The sequence below is a fragment of the Ranitomeya variabilis genome, chromosome 3 (genome assembly GCF_051348905.1).
Source record: "Ranitomeya variabilis isolate aRanVar5 chromosome 3, aRanVar5.hap1, whole genome shotgun sequence".
NCBI lineage: Eukaryota > Metazoa > Chordata > Amphibia > Anura > Dendrobatidae > Ranitomeya > Ranitomeya variabilis.
Window position 1 is genome coordinate 320,553,704 of NC_135234.1, and position 16,586 is coordinate 320,570,289.

The following is a 16,586-nucleotide window of genomic DNA, read 5'->3' on the forward strand; positions in this document are numbered from 1 at the left end:
AAAATACGGTATATACACTTAGAGGGGTGCCACTCATCGTTGTTGGCTCACCAATGCTACACACATATGGTTTCGTGTATGTTTCTTTTTCTTGTATTATGTATGTGATAGGGATCATATCCCTTGTGTTTTATTTATAATAAAGATTGTTTCTGTAGATTGTTCAGTATACGCATTTTCCTTCTATATGATCTCACGTATATAGCGTTGAACACGTATATGTTTTCCATGATTGTAGACGCTTTATGTATTGCCACTGATGGCTAGTAGAATTAATACACATGCGTCATAATTGTCAAAGGTAACCATTTGATTTTCATATATAAATATTAGTACGTAAAGTCATGCACTTTTATAGTGCATATTTTGACGCCCTTTCTCTGGCCCGATCATATCAGACCTGTTCATGGGAAGCAACCACAAGCTTATGCTATTGTTTGGATGTGTGTAGGGCAACAAATGGAGCCCACATCGAACTGCACTGAATAGGTTTGAAACTGGGAGAGTTTTTATTTTATTTGGAGCAGATTTCACATTTCTATCATTTTTTTTTGCTTTCCAGGGACTGGTCAAGAGTGCACCATGACTTTACTGACACACTGTATGTGTGTATATGTATGTACACTCACCGGCCACTTTATTAGGTACACCATGCTAGTAACGGGTTGGACCCCCTTTTGCCTTCAGAACTGCCTCAATTCTTCGTGGCATAGATTCAACAAGGTGCTGGAAGCATTCCTCAGAGATTTTGGTCCATATTGACATGATGGCATCACACAGTTGCCGCAGATTTGTCGGCTGCACATCCCAAAGATGCTCCATACAAGGCAGGATGGATCCATGCTTTCATGTTGTTTACGCCAAATTCTGACCCTACCATCCGAATGTCGCAGCAGAAATCGAGACTCATCAGACCAAGCAACGTTTTTCCAATCTTCTACTGTCCAATTTCGATGAGCTTGTACAAATTGTAGCCTCAGTTTCCTGTTCTTAGCTGAAAGGAGTGGTACCCGGTGTGGTCTTCTACTGCTGTAGCCCATCTGCCTCAAAGTTCGACGCACTGTGCGTTCAGAGATGCTCTTAGGCCTACCTTGGTTGTAACGGGTGGCGATTTGAGTCACTGTTGCCTTTCTATCAGCTCGAACCAGTCTGCCCATTCTCCTCTGACCTCTGGCATCAACAAGGCATTTCCGCCCACAGAACTGCCGCTCACTGGATTTTTTTTCTTTTTCGGACCATTCTCTGTAAACCCTAGAGATGGTTGTGCGTGAAAATCCCAGTAGATCAGCAGTTTCTGAAATACTCAGACCAGCCCTTCTGGCACCAACAACCATGCCACGTTCAAAGGCACTCAAATCACCTTTCTTCCCCATACTGATGCTCGGTTTGAACTGCAGGAGATTGTCTTGACCATGTCTACATGCCTAAATGCACTGAGTTGCCGCCATGTGATTGGCTGATTAGAAATTAAGTGTTAACAAGAAGTTGGACAGGTGTACCTAATAAAGTGGCCGGTGAGTGTATATCTCTCTCTGTGCATATATCTCTCTCTCTCTCTCTCTCAATATATATGTATATATATATATATATATATATATATATATATATATATATATATATATATATATATATATATATCCCAAAATAATAATAAATATATTGCACTCATAAATAAATATTTTTATGAAAAAAAACATCAAACGTCCACATTTGGCCTCGTTGCATCTGGAACAACCTGACCTATAAAACTGTCCCACTAGTTAACCCCTACTGCCAAACAAAAAGTGGAATAAAATGCGATCAAAAAGATGAATGGAAATAAAAATAACATCACTGAAAACATAATCTTTTTCTGCAAAAAACAGGTGGCCATACAGCGCCATCAGCAGAAAGATAAGTCAAAGCTCTGAGAATAAAGTGAGGCAAAAATAATTTTTTTCTATAAAACACGGTAGTTTGTTAAAAAGCATCAAAACATAAAAATATAACCATGGTAATGCTGTATTCGTAAAGATCCAAAGAATAAAGCTGCCTTATCACGCAGAACGGCATAAAAAAACAAGAAAACAAATAATTTCTGAATTGCTGGTTTTTGTTCATTCTGCCTCCCAAAAATTCAAATAGTGATTAAAAAAAATGTCGTGTCCAAAAATGGTACCAATAAAAACGTCAACTCGTACTGCAAAAAACAAGCCCTCACATGACTATTGGCCGAAATATGGAAATATTATAGCTATCAAAATATGGCAATACAAAAACTAGTTTTTGTTTTCTTAAAAAAAGCGCGTCTTTAGTGTGCGACAGCAGCCAAATGTAAAACCAGCATGAAACCGGTATCGCTGTAATTGCACCGATTTTAAGAATAAAGTCATCTAATCACTTACACAGCATGAGGAACGGCATAAAAATAAATAAAACCAACTCTTCACCTGCTGTTCATTTGTTTATTCTGCCTCCTAAAGATTGCAGTAAGGCTCGGCTCACATTTATCCTGCGCACTGTGCTGAGTGCATACACTGGGGTTTCCGTATCACTCTGAAATGCATGATTTAGATGAAACTCCGGCGGAAGATTCTTAATAATGAGGCAAATGGAGATACTGTGGACGCCGTTTGGCCTATGATCCAGCGGTGTTCGTCTTTTTAGGGGTGCATAAAAATGCGGTCTGCCACAGTTTGGTGAATGGATCCTTAGCGGGTCTCATCTGAATAATGTTAATTGGGAGATATTGGATGTAAAGCCTGATGAAAGTGCTCAGTGCAGAGCTCCGGTTAAATGTGATCCCAAATGTTGCCTTAAATGTTCCCAACAAAAGCTTCAACTCAATCCACAAACAAAGTTGCCACTCAGTTTGTCAATGGAAATATAGAGGGTTTCTACTGGAAGCCCAAAGGCTCTGGAAAAGCAAAATGACTCCTCACCCTGTCAAAAGGAATTTAGCAAATTCTGCACTCCCAAATTCAAATGACCTACCTTCCTTCTAAGTCCCACTATGTGCCTATATCACATTTAGCGCCCACATGTTTGGAATTTCTGTAGCGATGAGAGCCCGCCTAATTTATGGGTGCTTGTCACCAGAAGCATGAGCTCGGCATAATGTACTGGTCACTACAATGGCAGATTTGCAATTTTCACTTGGCAACATCCTCTACTGCTTGTTTTTCGAAAACGCACATGAAGTCAAAATCATCACTACACTTGTAGTTAAATTCTCAAAGGGGTATAATTTACAAAATGGGACAACTTGAGGGGATATTCTGCCCTTCTAGCAGTTAGAGGCTCTGTATATGGAGTCTGCAAACTATTCTAGGAAAATCTGTGCTCCAGGAAGCAAATATTGCTTCATCCCTTCCAAACCTCGCCGTGTGACTAAGCAGTACAGTTAAGGCCGGTTTCACACGTCAGTGGCTCCGGTACGTGAGGTGACAGTTTCCTCACGTACCGGAGCCACTGACACACGTAGATACATTGAAATCAATGCATCTGTGCAGATGTCATTGATTTTTTAGCGGACCGTGTCTCTGTGTGCCAAACACGGAGACATGTCAGTGTTCGTGGGAGCGCACGGATTACACGGACCCATTAAAGTCAATGGGTCCGTGTAAAACACGTACCGCACATGGACGTTGTCCGTGTGCAGTTCGTGTGCCGTGCAGGAGACAATGCTACAGTAAGCGCTGTCCCCCCCCCACATGGTGCTGAAGCCGCCATTCATATCTTCTCTGCAGCAGCATTTGCTGGTGTGCCACAGAAACGCACGGGCACACGGATAATTCCGGTACCTATTTTTCCGGTACCGGAATTATCTGGACGTGTGAGACTGGCCTAAGGAACATATGGGGTATTTCAACATTCAGAAGAAATTGTGGTACAAATTATGGTGCCATTTTTTACCCATTTCCCAGTGTGAAAATGTAAAACCTGGGGCTAAACCAAAATTTTGGTGGTAAGAATGTAATTATTTTTTTCTTCGCTGCCCAATGATATAAAATTTTGTGACCCACCTGTGGTGTCAATATGATCACTGCACCCCTAGAAGAATTGTTTTTTTTTCACGACTCTACATTAGAAACTTATGTGAACCACTTGGTGGTTCAAGGTGCTCACCATATATGTAGATTCCTTGAGGGGTTTACTTTCCAAAATTGCATCACTTGAGGGGAGTGGGTGGGATTCCACTGTTTAGGCAATTGGGGGCTCTCCAAATGTGACATGACACCTGGAGACCATTCCATCAAAATTTGTGGTCCAAAAGATCCTTCCTTTCTGTGCCCCCAAACAGTAGTTTTTCATCATATATGGGGTATCTGCGTACTCTGGAAAATTGCACAGCAAATTTTGGGATTAATTTTCCCTGTTATCTTGTGAAAATGAAAAGAATTGGGACTAAAAAAAATTTTTTCTGGGAATTTTCATAACAAAAATAGTTTCAAAAATTGTGCTGATGTAAAGTAGAAATGTGGGAAATGTTAATTATTAACTGTTTTGTATGACACATCCCTTTGACTTAAGGGCATAAAAATTAAGTTTGAAAACCGTAAGCTTTTTGCAAAATTTCTCTGTTTTTTTTCCACAAATAAACGCAAGTCTTATCGAATAAATTTTACCGATATCGGGAAGTACAATATCAGAATCAGTTGGATCCTTTGAAGCGTTCCAGAGTTATGACCTCTTAAAGTGACACTGGTCAGAATTGCAAAATTTTGTCTGGTCATGACGGTACAAACAGCCTTTTGTAGGTATAGGTGTTAATGCAATAGAAATGTTGTGGAAGGACCTGAAGCAAGCAGCTCATGCGAAAAATTCCACCACAGCGTTGATGCTGTTTTTTGCAGCTAAAATTGCTCCAAGCTGATGTGCAGGACTAATCAACATTTCCATCATTTCTGCACAAGTGGTCACACCAGATACTGAAAGCAAAGATTCCCAAATGTCCCACAGACATGAAATGATAATTTTCCTAGTCAAAAACATGAGTCTTATATTTTGACTCATTTGACTTGATTCCCTTTATCTGCTTTTAGGATTTGCCTGTAAATCTGATGAAGTTTTTGCCCAAATCTATGTAGAAATATGTAGAAATATTAAACTTTCATAAACTTTCAAACACCACTATATGTTTCCTCTGAAATGCTGCAACATTTTGGAGACAGACATACCTGACTGAAATCACATTACCAGGCCCTGATTCATGTTGCCTGTGGTTTGGGTATAATTAATCAAGAGACCGGTTCCCTTTTTGAATTGCAAACATCAGTCACTAAAATTAGTCAATCTTCTGCATTGGCCTTGGTTTGGAAAAGAACGTGAAGGGGGTATGATGCAGCCAATTTGCTTCATATAGGTCAGGCCTTGAAGCACTGGGCTCCAGGATTTAATTTTGTTTAAAACAGGGGCCTCAAACGCGCGGCCTCTGAGGCTGCTTCATGCGGCCCTCAGGAACTGTAGACCCCTTGGCATTCCTGCCCCTTTCAGGGGATCCACCGATGGCAGTGAATTATTCCAGCTGTATGTGCGTGTTATGTCTCCGCCGGCCTCGCCATATGTGCCTCTTACTTACCTCTCTGCGGCGTCCCGGCGCGTCTCCCCTCGCTCCCGGTCTTCTGCTCTTCCTGCGTGCTCGGCTCCTGCTCCCTCTCGGGCACGCGCACGCTCTGGTTTCCGCGGCGCTCGTGCACGCGTCTCTCTGTGATCCTGGCCTGCCTTCAGCGCCGCTCTGTGACCCCGACCCGGAAGGTATGTCTGCGCTCCCTTTATCAGGCCGCCTCTTCCTCTCGGCGCTGCCTGATGGTCATTTGTGCCCTGCAAGTGTATCTGGCCCCTACTCTGCATTCCTACCTGCCTCCGTGCTCGGCGCTCACTTCCTGTAGCTGTGTTCCGTAGCTAATCCTGTCTTCTCCTTTGCCTCCTCTTAGGTTCCTCCTCCGGGGCCCTCCGTCTCGTCCGTTTTCCAGTGTCCTTGTCTGCCTAACTTCCTCCATTCTTCCCCTTGTCTGTGCTCAGTCCTCAGCCTGTCCATTCTTGTCCTCCGTCTGATTCCTCCTTTCGTGTTTTACCTTTCTGCTCGTTTCTCTCGGGCAGTCCCTATTTTCACGCCTTCCCCGTCTCAGTCTCCCCATTACTCCTTTCAGGTTCTTATCAGCTGTCTTTTGTCAGTCCCTCTGTACCAGCTGCCCTGGCGATAGTCTCCCTCGGGCCTGCCCCTAACACTCCCTGTATAGGGGGTGGTCCACTTGGTCAGCTCGCCCGTGGGAGGTTCGTTGTCGGGGTCCAGTGGGTTCACTCTTTTGTCTCCACGGTTAACCCTCACAGTGCGTCCTTAGACGCACATTCAATTGAAATGATGTACCTGTTGTGGTGGGGAGGTGGGGCAGCGGCAGAGCTGCGGGTCACAGGAGGCAGGAGCCAGCTGTTGTGGCTAACCCCTGTGCCTGCTACTAAAGAAAAATGGATATTCATGACTCTCCAAGCCCATGGGAGTCGAGAACAGTGAATATTAATTTCGCTTCAATAGCGGGCACTATAATTGCAGCAGCCGGCTTCCTGCAGCGACTGGGCGATCACGTGTGCGCACTACTGAAGAGAATATTCACTGCTCTTCACACCTATGGGAGTGGAGAGCAGTGAATATTCATTCCCTTAAGTAGAAGTAGCACACATGATCATCTGGCCACAGGACGCTGGCTACTGTACCCACTGTTAAAGATCAATGAATATTCACAGCTCTCCACACCTATAGTCCCTGCGTGGAGAAGTGAGTATTTTGGCAGCTGTTCTCTGCTTGAAGAAATAGGGGACCGGACAGGCCCCATGACTCAGGAAGAGGGGGCGTGTTTAGAGAGGAAACTCGGCAGGAAGCCGAGGAAGAAAGCGTGTGACATGTCAGAAGCCCCGGCCATCAGCGTGCAAGCAGCAGGGTAGGCAGCACGCTCCAAACCTGACCCACCAACACTGCGACAGACTGCAGCAGACAGACCCGGTGGCTTAGAGAGAGAATCGGTGGGAACAGACAGCGCGCAGCAGGGGGACGTGAGTGCTCCGGCCCTCAAGCATCAATATAGCGCAGAACCGTGCTCGATCTTTCCCGCCAGCCTAGAAAGGGGCAAGGTGCCGGACTGAGACAAAACGGGGTCTGCCATATGCCAGGACGCTGCTGGAGCCTGCCGGAGAGAGCCGTGAGCCCTGTTCAGCTGAGCACCGCACGGAAGCTCAAGAGCCAGGGCAGTGTGCAGGACTGTTTGTTGCTGCCCACATTGCCAGACATCGCCACACCATTTGACCAGAACCCTGACAGTATTGTGGCCTTGCCTGCATTGGCTGCAGCCACTTATGGACTAGGGGCTCAGTGGAAAGTACCGGACACCGGCCACTGCCGCCAGGAGACAGAACATCGTTACCAGCAGGACCTTCTTGGACAAGCACCGCACCAGCTATTGTCGGCAATACTGACTTTCAAGCAGCATCTACAGTCGGTGAAACTCCTGACATAAGTGTACAAAGGAACTGCCCTTACTGAATCTACTGTGCATATCCTTTTGCCATTGAACCTTTCATTCTGCCATTTAACTGTTTATTTCTCTGTTTAAACTGTTTGCCTCCTTGCGTGGAGTATCCTCCTGTTAAAGAAAAATTGTTAACCCTTGTTCTGCCTCCTGTCCGTCATTGTAACCCGCAACCTGCTTGCAACCCCACCCCCCCGCCACTTCACCAACACCAGAGCTGCTGCAACCCCAAAACCTACTGTCTCCTTCCCCATCATCCTGTAGAATGTAAGGCTGCAAGTGCAGTGTCCTCGTCCCTCTCTACCAGTCTGTCACTATTATTTTGAGTATTGTAAGAGATATCTGTACTTTGTATGTGGAGCGCCCCCACTGCCGCAGGGCCGAGGGGTACCCGGTACCGGGCCTCTCTGTCTCAGTTCTGGGGTTGTCACGGTGGCTAGACCCGGTCCGTGACCCTGCTGAGGGGCGTCCAGTGAAGATGGAAAGTGATGATGTTGTGGTGTGGTGCAGGTCGCGGTGAATAACGAGGACACAGAGTTGCAGTCTCTTTACCTCTTTACTGAAGGCTTCATGATCCTCAGTCCGGAATACGGTTAACCGGGCTGCTTGAGTCCGGCCGGTCCGATGGCACCTCCAGAGTTCCCTTTGCAGGTGGAAATCTGTGCCTACCTTCTAGCGCTTGTGTGTTGTAGTCCTTCCCTGCTGAGCTTACGGGATAGTCCTCACAACTGTTGTGTCTGTTTCTGAAGTTCCCTCACTACTCGATTATGATGTTCTTCTTCGTCCCCCAGATGATATGGCTAGGACGCACCCGTATGACGGGTAGGCTCGGAGGTCTTCCGGGACCCTAGAGTCGCCCCTCTCCAACTGTTGCCCCCTGTGTCTGCTTAGGTGATTTTGGGTGAGACAGCCCGCCTAGAACTGACTGTCCTGCCGTAGGTTTGAAGTACGGCCTGGAGCTCAATACTTCCTCGGCGTTTCCGGCCACCGGCTGCGCTCCTCAGTAGGATGTTGCCTCGTCTTGCAACACGACTCCTACTGGTGATTCTCCTTGTTGCGTTGATCTCGTTTCTCACTCAGCACAATAAACCTCGCTTCTTGTCCTTTCTTGGGGTACCGCCGCTATAAAGTGCAGGCGCGGTCCCGTAACGTTCTTTCTGTTCGCTAGGCCTCTGTCAGGATCCCACCCCTGACAGGGACCCCCCTGAATCTTCCCCTGCAACACTCTCTGCCACAGGATGTTGCCTGGTTCCAACCCAGTCAGCTTTCTGTCTAACTTCCTATCTAACCCCCAGTTTTACCAGATTGTGAGGAGTGGCCTAATACATAGCACCCTTAGCTCCCCCTGGAGGCCAGACTGTGAAGTGTATTGGTGTCTGTGATACCTGGTCAGGTGAACTCCTTCAGTGCCATCAGACGTACCATAGCCCCCCCTTAGTGGCGGAGCAACAGTACTGCAACGACAAGGACTCTGGGGCGCTGCATATAATAATAATAATAATAATAATAATTTTATTTATATAGCGCCAACATATTCCGCAGCGCTTTACAACTTATAGAGGGGACTTATACAGACAACAGACATTACAGCATAACAGAAATCACAGTTCAAAACAGATACCAGGAGGAATGAGGGCCCTGCTGCTCGCAAGCTGCATATGTAATCCGCTCTCATGTACAGCACCATGGAATCAATGGTGCTATATAAATAATAATATCAGCTGTAGAGTCGGTGAAAATTACTGATATAAACTATAAAAACACTGATGAGGTAAGTCGCCCTACTGGGCAGTGGGGTTCTCAGTACCGGTCCGGTCGTTCTTAAAGGGGATGTCACGGTGGCTGCGAGCCGGTCCGTGGCCCTGGGTGCTCACTTAAAAGAGGAAGTCTTTAAAGGGAATTTGGTAATAAAGAGTTTGTTTGTGACGCCACCTGTGGTGTTCAGTCAGTAGGGACCGACACTACTTAAAGGGGTCCTCTGGGGTGATGTTATTGCAGCTAGATGGTGACGCTTCCCACAGGTGAAGCAGGGTCCCCAGGGCTCCCAAGGTGTATCGCAAGGATGGTGTATGCTGGCAAATAAGTTGAGGACACAGAGTGGTAAAGTCTTTACCTGGTTAATTGGCAGTAGCAGTCCACAGTCCAGGGTACCAGGAACAGGTGATGGTATGGCCTGGCCGGCCTGGAGGCAATGGTAGATCCCTCTCCCAGGTGAGGTCCGTAAGCCTTTCCTACTTGCGCTGATGTGCGAGGTCCCTGCTGCCTGAAGCTTGCTGGCAAAGTACCCCTTCCTCCCCTGTCCTAGGACAGGTACCTGTATGGCAGGCAGCTTGAGCCATTTTACAGGGTCTCTATCACGACCCAGGCCCTTCAGGTGGTGCTACTTCGTCTTCAGGTGTGGTCTGGGCAAATTATATACAGTTCAATGCCCTCCGGTTCTGTCGCATGTCCTGGAGCACAACACGACCCTGGTACCTGCTCTCTGGCTCTGACGGTGCCCAGTCGCAGTTCCCCTCTGAGCCCTTTTCCACTCCTTTGCTCCTTCCCTCAATAGCTCCACTACAGTCAACAACCCCTCAGGTTCTTGTCCTTCCTTGGATCTGCAGCTCAGTCCTGGCTGCATGGCTCCGTAGTCTGCACTCTGTTCCAGACTTCATTCTCTCTGTGTCTCTCTCCAACTAACCTAACTCCTCCTCCAGACCAGAATACTTAAAGCTGAGGGAAGCTCCCCTGAATCCAGGTCCTGAGCCTCCCCCTTCTGGCCTGGATTCAGAATGTGTTGTGTGTGGGTGCCTTACCTGGTAAAAAGAATCCTCCTTGCATCCAAGCATGATATCGCCCTCCCCGAAAGGAAGGCAACATCACTGTAACAACCGGTTACCTGGGGTGTTACAGGGGTGGGGGGGAGTACACTCAAATCATCATGAGCAAGATCATAAGAATATTAAATTATATTTATTAGATATTATGATAATGGCAATGTTTTAAAGGTCAGCCAATGATTCATTTTCATTTTTTACTATTCTCTTTACCTGGTTGGATAAGTGATACTTTTTTTTCTTCCCATAGAGCAAGCTGCAAATGGATGGTTTCCGCAGTCTGAAGGAGGGAGAATGTGTGGAATTCACTTTCAAGAGATCTTCAAAGGGCCTGGAATCCACAAGAGTGACAGGACCAGGGGGTGCTCCTTGCATAGGAAGTGAGAGAAGACCTAAAGTAAAGGGGCAGCAAAAAAGAAAAACAAAAGGGGACAGGTATACATTTTTCTTTTTTTTTTTATCAACAAATGGATGTATTTGACAAAGGTCAGGAAGTGTTATTATAAATACATACACACAGTTGTGTGAAAAAGTGTTTGCACCCTTCCTGATTTCCTATTCTTTTGCTTGTTTGTCACGCTTAAATGTTTCAGATCACCAAACAAATTTAAATATTAGACAAAGGTAACACAAGTAAACACAAAATGCAGTTTTTAAATGAAGTCTTTTTATTAGGAGAAAAATAAATCCAAATCTACAGTGCCCTGTATGAAAATGTGATTGCCCTTAAACCTAATGACTGCAGTCACTGCTAATGGTGGCCCAAGCAGTTAAGTGTTTGAGATAACTGGTAATGAGTAGTGTTGAGCGATACCGTCCGATACTTGAAAGTATCGGTATCGGAAAGTATCGGCCGATACCGGCAAAGTATCGGATCCAATCCGATACCGATACCCGATACCAATACAAGTCAATGGGACTCATGTATCGGACGGTATTCCTGATGGTTCCCAGGGTCTGAAGGAGAGGAAACTCTCCTTCAGGCCCTGGGAACCATATTAATGTGTAAAAGAAAGAATTAAAATAAAAAATATTGCTATACTCACCTCTCCGACGCAGCCTGCACCTTACCGAGGGAAGCGGCAGCGTTCTTTGTTTAAAATTCGCGCTTTTCTTTCCTTTACTGAAGTCCCGGCTTGTGATTGGTCGCGTGCCGACCATGTGGCCGGGACGCAACCAATCACAGCAAGCCGTGACGTAATTTCAGGTCCTTCAGGATTTTAAAATTACGTTCCGGCGTTGTGATTGGTTGCGTCGCAGTCACATGGGCAACGCAACCAATCACAGCAAGCCGTGACGTAATTTCAGGTCCTTAAGGATTTTAAAATTACGTCCCGGCTTTGTGATTGGTTGCGTCGCAGACACATGGGAGACGCAACCAATCACAAGCCGTGACGTCACGGGAGGCTGGACGCGCGCGCATTTTAAAATGGGCGCGTGTCCAGCCTCCCGTGACGTCCCGGCTTGTGATTGGTTGCGTCGCGATCAACCAATCACAAGCCGGGAGGCTGGACACGCGCGCATTTTAAAATTTTAAAATGCGCGCGTGTCCAGCCTCCCGGCTTGTGATTGGTTGACCGCGACACAACCAATCACAAGCCGGGACGTCACGGGAGGCTGGACACGCGCCCATTTTAAAATGCGCGCGTGTCCAGCCTCCCGTGACGTCACGGCTTGTGATTGGTTGCGTCTCCCATGTGACTGCGACGCAACCAATCACAAAGCCGGGACGTAATTTTAAAATCCTTAAGGACCTGAAATTACGTCACGGCTTGCTGTGATTGGTTGCGTTGCCCATGTGACTGCGACGCAACCAATCACAACGCCGGAACGTAATTTTAAAATCCTGAAGGACCTGAAATTACGTCACGGCTTGCTGTGATTGGTTGCGTCCCGGCCACATGGTCGGCACGCGACCAATCACAAGCCGGGACTTCAGTAAAGGAAAGAAAAGCGCGAATTTTAAACAAAGAACGCTGCCGCTTCCCTCGGTAAGGTGCAGGCTGCGTCGGAGAGGTGAGTATAGCAATATTTTTTATTTTAATTCTTTCTTTTACACATTTTTACATTAATGTTGTTTCGATACCGATACCCGATACCACAAAAATATCGGATCTCGGTATCGGAATTCCGATACAGCAAGTATCGGCCGATACCCGATACTTGCAGTATCGGAATGCTCAACACTAGTAATGAGTCTTTTACAACGCTCTGGAGGAATATGGGTCCACTCATCTTTGCAGAATTGTTGTAATTCAGCCACATTGGAGGGTTTCCGAGCATGAACCACTTTTTTTAAGGTCATGCCACAACATTTCAATTGGATTAAGGTCAGGACTTTGACTAGGACACTCCAAAATCTTAATTTTTGTTTGGTGGATTTGCTGGTATGTTTTGGATCTTTGCCCTGCTGCATAACCCAAGTTCGCTTCAGCTTGAGGTCACTAACAGATGGCCGGACATTCTCTTTTAGAGCAAAACAGCCCCAGACCATCACACTACCACCACCATATTTTACTGTTGTTATGATGTTCCTTTTCTGAAATGCGGCATTACTTCTACGCCAGATGTAATGGGACATACACCTACCAAAAAGATCAACTTTTGTCTCGTCAGTCCACAGAGTATTCTCCCAAAAGTTCTTGCCTTTATGTTCTTATTGCTCAGCAGTGTTTTTCGTCTTCATATTCACAATATATGGAAAAATCAATGGTGTCATTCAAAAGTGCAACTCGTCCCACAAAAAAGCAAGCCCTATTACAGCCATATTGGCGGAAAAAAAAAAGTTATGACTCTTGGAAGAAAACAAAGGAAAAATGGAAAATCGCCTGAGGTTAGAGTCCCTATAGTTCCCGCACTACCCCTAACTGCCTTTTTCCTTTACGTACTTTTTGTTTGCAAACCCTCATGCTGGGATATTCAAATGAGAAGACATCAAGTGGCAGACGCTGTGGTCACTGCCATAATCTTCTGTCCCCACCTTGAACCAAAGCATCATCAGTAAGGACACTTGGAGGGGTAGAGCATGGGAGCCTGTTCTCTGCTTTTCATGCTCAGTGTTCTCGCCTTAAAATGTGCACTGATGGTGCGCTCTGTTACTGACTCATCACTTCTTGTTAAGAGCTGGAGAGTGAGCGTACTGAAATTGGGCATTGAAAGTAATATTGCACAGTGACAAGGGAGCCTGTACTGAATCGAGAGTCAATGCATGTTCAGTAGAGCAGGGACTGGCCCAGCCCCTGAAACGAACCTCACTGATGACACTCTTTCAGGGTGGGGACAGAGGCTGGGGCAGTGACTTCAGTCTCTGCCACCTGATGTCTCATTTGAGTATCACCCCATGCACAGGGGAGTCCTCAAACTAAAAAAATAAAAACCAGAAGTAGGTAAAAAAAAAAAAAAAATTAAAAAATAAAGCCGTTGGAACGATAAGGATTTTTTAAAAGTATATCAGGAAAAAGATTAGATTGGTACACGAAATAGACAGTTATGGTTAAATTACAGTGGCATAATAAAGTTTGGGCACTCCTGGTCAAAATTACTGTTATTGTGAACAGTTAAGCAAGTTGAAGATGCAATTTTTCTGAACGGGCTGAAGTGAATATATATATATATATATATATATATATATATATATATATATATATATATATATATATATATATTGTAGGGTTTCACTCGCTCAGGTGTGATGGCTGACACTCAGGAGGCACATTCCATTAAAAGTTCAAAGGGTTTATTGCTCTATAAACCACATAGCAGAACAGAAAACAAATAGCCTTTAGCTCAGGAAAAGGAAAACAAGTGTCCAGTCCTTCAGGCTCAGTCCTGGAGCCTTAACACACTCTGGAGGCTAACACCTCCACACATATCCACCTGTGTTAAGCATTAGCCTTTCTTTTACAGATCTAACCACACCCAGGAACCCATCACATGATTACACATGTGTTTATGACATCACCACAGGTCCTGAAACACATATAGATAGCTATGGTTACATCACAGCTGCAAGATATCTATGTGACACATATCTCCCGTCGATTAGACACCCTTTAGCCACGCTACAATATGTATATATATATATATATATATATATATATATATTCATTTTTTTTAACATTAATGTACACTCTGCACCCCATCTTGACTGAAAAAAATGTAGAATTTTTTGCAAATTTAATAAAAAAAGAAAAACTTAAATATCACATGGTCATAATTATTCAGACCCTTTGCTCAGACACTCATATTTGTCACATGCTGTCCATTTCCTTGTGATCCTCCTTGAGATGGTTCTACTTCTTCATTGGAGTCAAGCTGTGTTTAATTAAACTGATAGAACTAGGTTTGGAAAGGCACACACCAGTCTATATAAGGCCAGGTTCACATTACGTTTTTGGCGTCCGTTAGACGGATTACGTTACACCGCGGCATAACACGGTGTAACGCAGTCCGTTAACGCCGCCATTAAGTCCTATGGCGGACGCATCGCTAGCGCACGCCCACAATGGGTGTGCGCTAGCGATGTGCCGTCAATGAGTGACGAACCCTGGGACGCATGCTGACATATCGGCACTTGCGTTAACAGCAGCCCGTTAACGCATGTGTTGAACAGGCTGCTGTTAACGCAATGTGAACCCGGCCTAAGACCTCACAGCTCACAATGCATGTCAGAACAAATGAGAATCATGAGGTCAAAGGAACTGGCCAAGGCGCTCAGAGACAGAATTGTGGCAAGGCACAGATTTGCAGGATTGAGAATCTCTCCTCCCTTCCCCATGTGCTCACCCACCTATCCACGCTCTCTTTCCCCATGTGCTCTCTTCTTTGACCTGTCTACCCCATGTGCTATCCCCCTTGTCTGCTGTCTTTCTCCATCCTGTGGTGTTCTCTCCTCATGTGCTGTCCCGTTTGAGCTGTCTCCCCCCCCTGTGCTCTGTCTCTCTCACCCCCTGTGTCCTTTCTCTCTCCCCTTCTGCTGTCTTCTCTCATGTGAAGACATTACAAGGTAAACATATATATATATATTAGGCAAAAAAAATATTGCTAGTGAAACATAAGAAGTTATTTTATTAGGAAGAACTAAAGCCAAAACTGTCTTTTGATTTTCTGGAACCAGGCTTTTAAAAAAATTATACTGTTTTTTGTCCAACAACCAGATGCAAAAAAAAACAAAATTTCTCATTTTGTCATGCTATATAGTCATTTTAACATTTACTACTTTGTTCCTACAGATGCTATAACTGTGGAGGGCTCGATCATCATGCCAAAGAATGTAATTTACCTCCTCAACCCAAGAAATGCCACTACTGCCAGAGTACAAACCATATGGTGGCACAGTGCCCAGTGAAAGCTGCCCAGCCTGCCAACTCCCAAGAAAAAATTGCCATTGATATATCAAGCCCAACAAATACAGAGTAGCTGGAATCACTTGGGCTAAGTTGACACTATTTGCTTTATCTGTAAAACTAATATACCCCTCATGACAGAAGTAATACAAGATGTGCTGAAGTTTTATGACATATGCCTCATGTAAAATAATTGATTATGATGCAATTTAGTAATATGTTAGCAATGTTTTAAAATCTGCAAAACAAAGCATAGAATAGTGTGAACTTAGAATTGCATCAGGAGCAGAACTGGGGCTGAGCAACAGTCTTAGAGGGGGCAGAAGAATAGACGTTTTTGTAAAATGTTCTCTAAACTTGTAACGCACACAGTACTACAGCATAGATGCTCCTAGTGTTAAATGGGCCAACACAGAGCTGCTGTGCGTGCTCACCATTTCATTGGCAACTGCTATGATTATCTCGCAAAGGTTCTCCTACTAAGGCCTCAATCAGATGTTGTTTTGTTTTATTTTTGACTTGTTTCTTGCTTCTTGCATGCGAGGAAGTCATCAGTCTTTGATCCATGATTTTTTTTACCATCAGTGTGGCATTCAGTTCTTTTGTAATGACAAAATAAAAAATTCCAATTCTCGTACCTGTTAAGCCGTAAAAAATCGGCAGTCCTCGGATGACACACTAGTTGGCAACTGAGTGCTATCTGTGTGTATTATTATTATTATTTTTAATATAAACCGATTGATTTGAATGGGTGCTCTTGAATCGAAAATGGACATGTCTCCTGTGTTTTTGTTTTGTGGGTTTTTTCTTTGCATAAAAAAAATCTGAAGATTTAATTTCAAATTCAAGAAATTATAGAGTTTATTATGCTAAATCCCTCTAAGATTTTGCTCCAGGTTTCTAGCTTCTGCTCCCACATC

At 44.9% G+C, this 16,586-nt stretch overlaps 1 protein-coding gene across 1 annotated transcript in view; it reads left to right on the forward strand.

Annotated features, from left to right (window-relative positions):
* LIN28A (lin-28 RNA binding posttranscriptional regulator A) overlaps window positions 1-16,586 on the forward strand; it is a 60,994-nt gene extending 44,408 nt beyond the window's left edge. Inside the window, exons 2-3 of the mRNA XM_077299588.1 lie at window positions 10,572-10,756; window positions 15,553-16,586. Of these exons, the coding sequence (XP_077155703.1) occupies window positions 10,572-10,756; window positions 15,553-15,739 (372 nt within the window). The 3' untranslated portion in view covers window positions 15,740-16,586. The remainder of the gene's footprint in view (window positions 1-10,571; window positions 10,757-15,552) is intronic.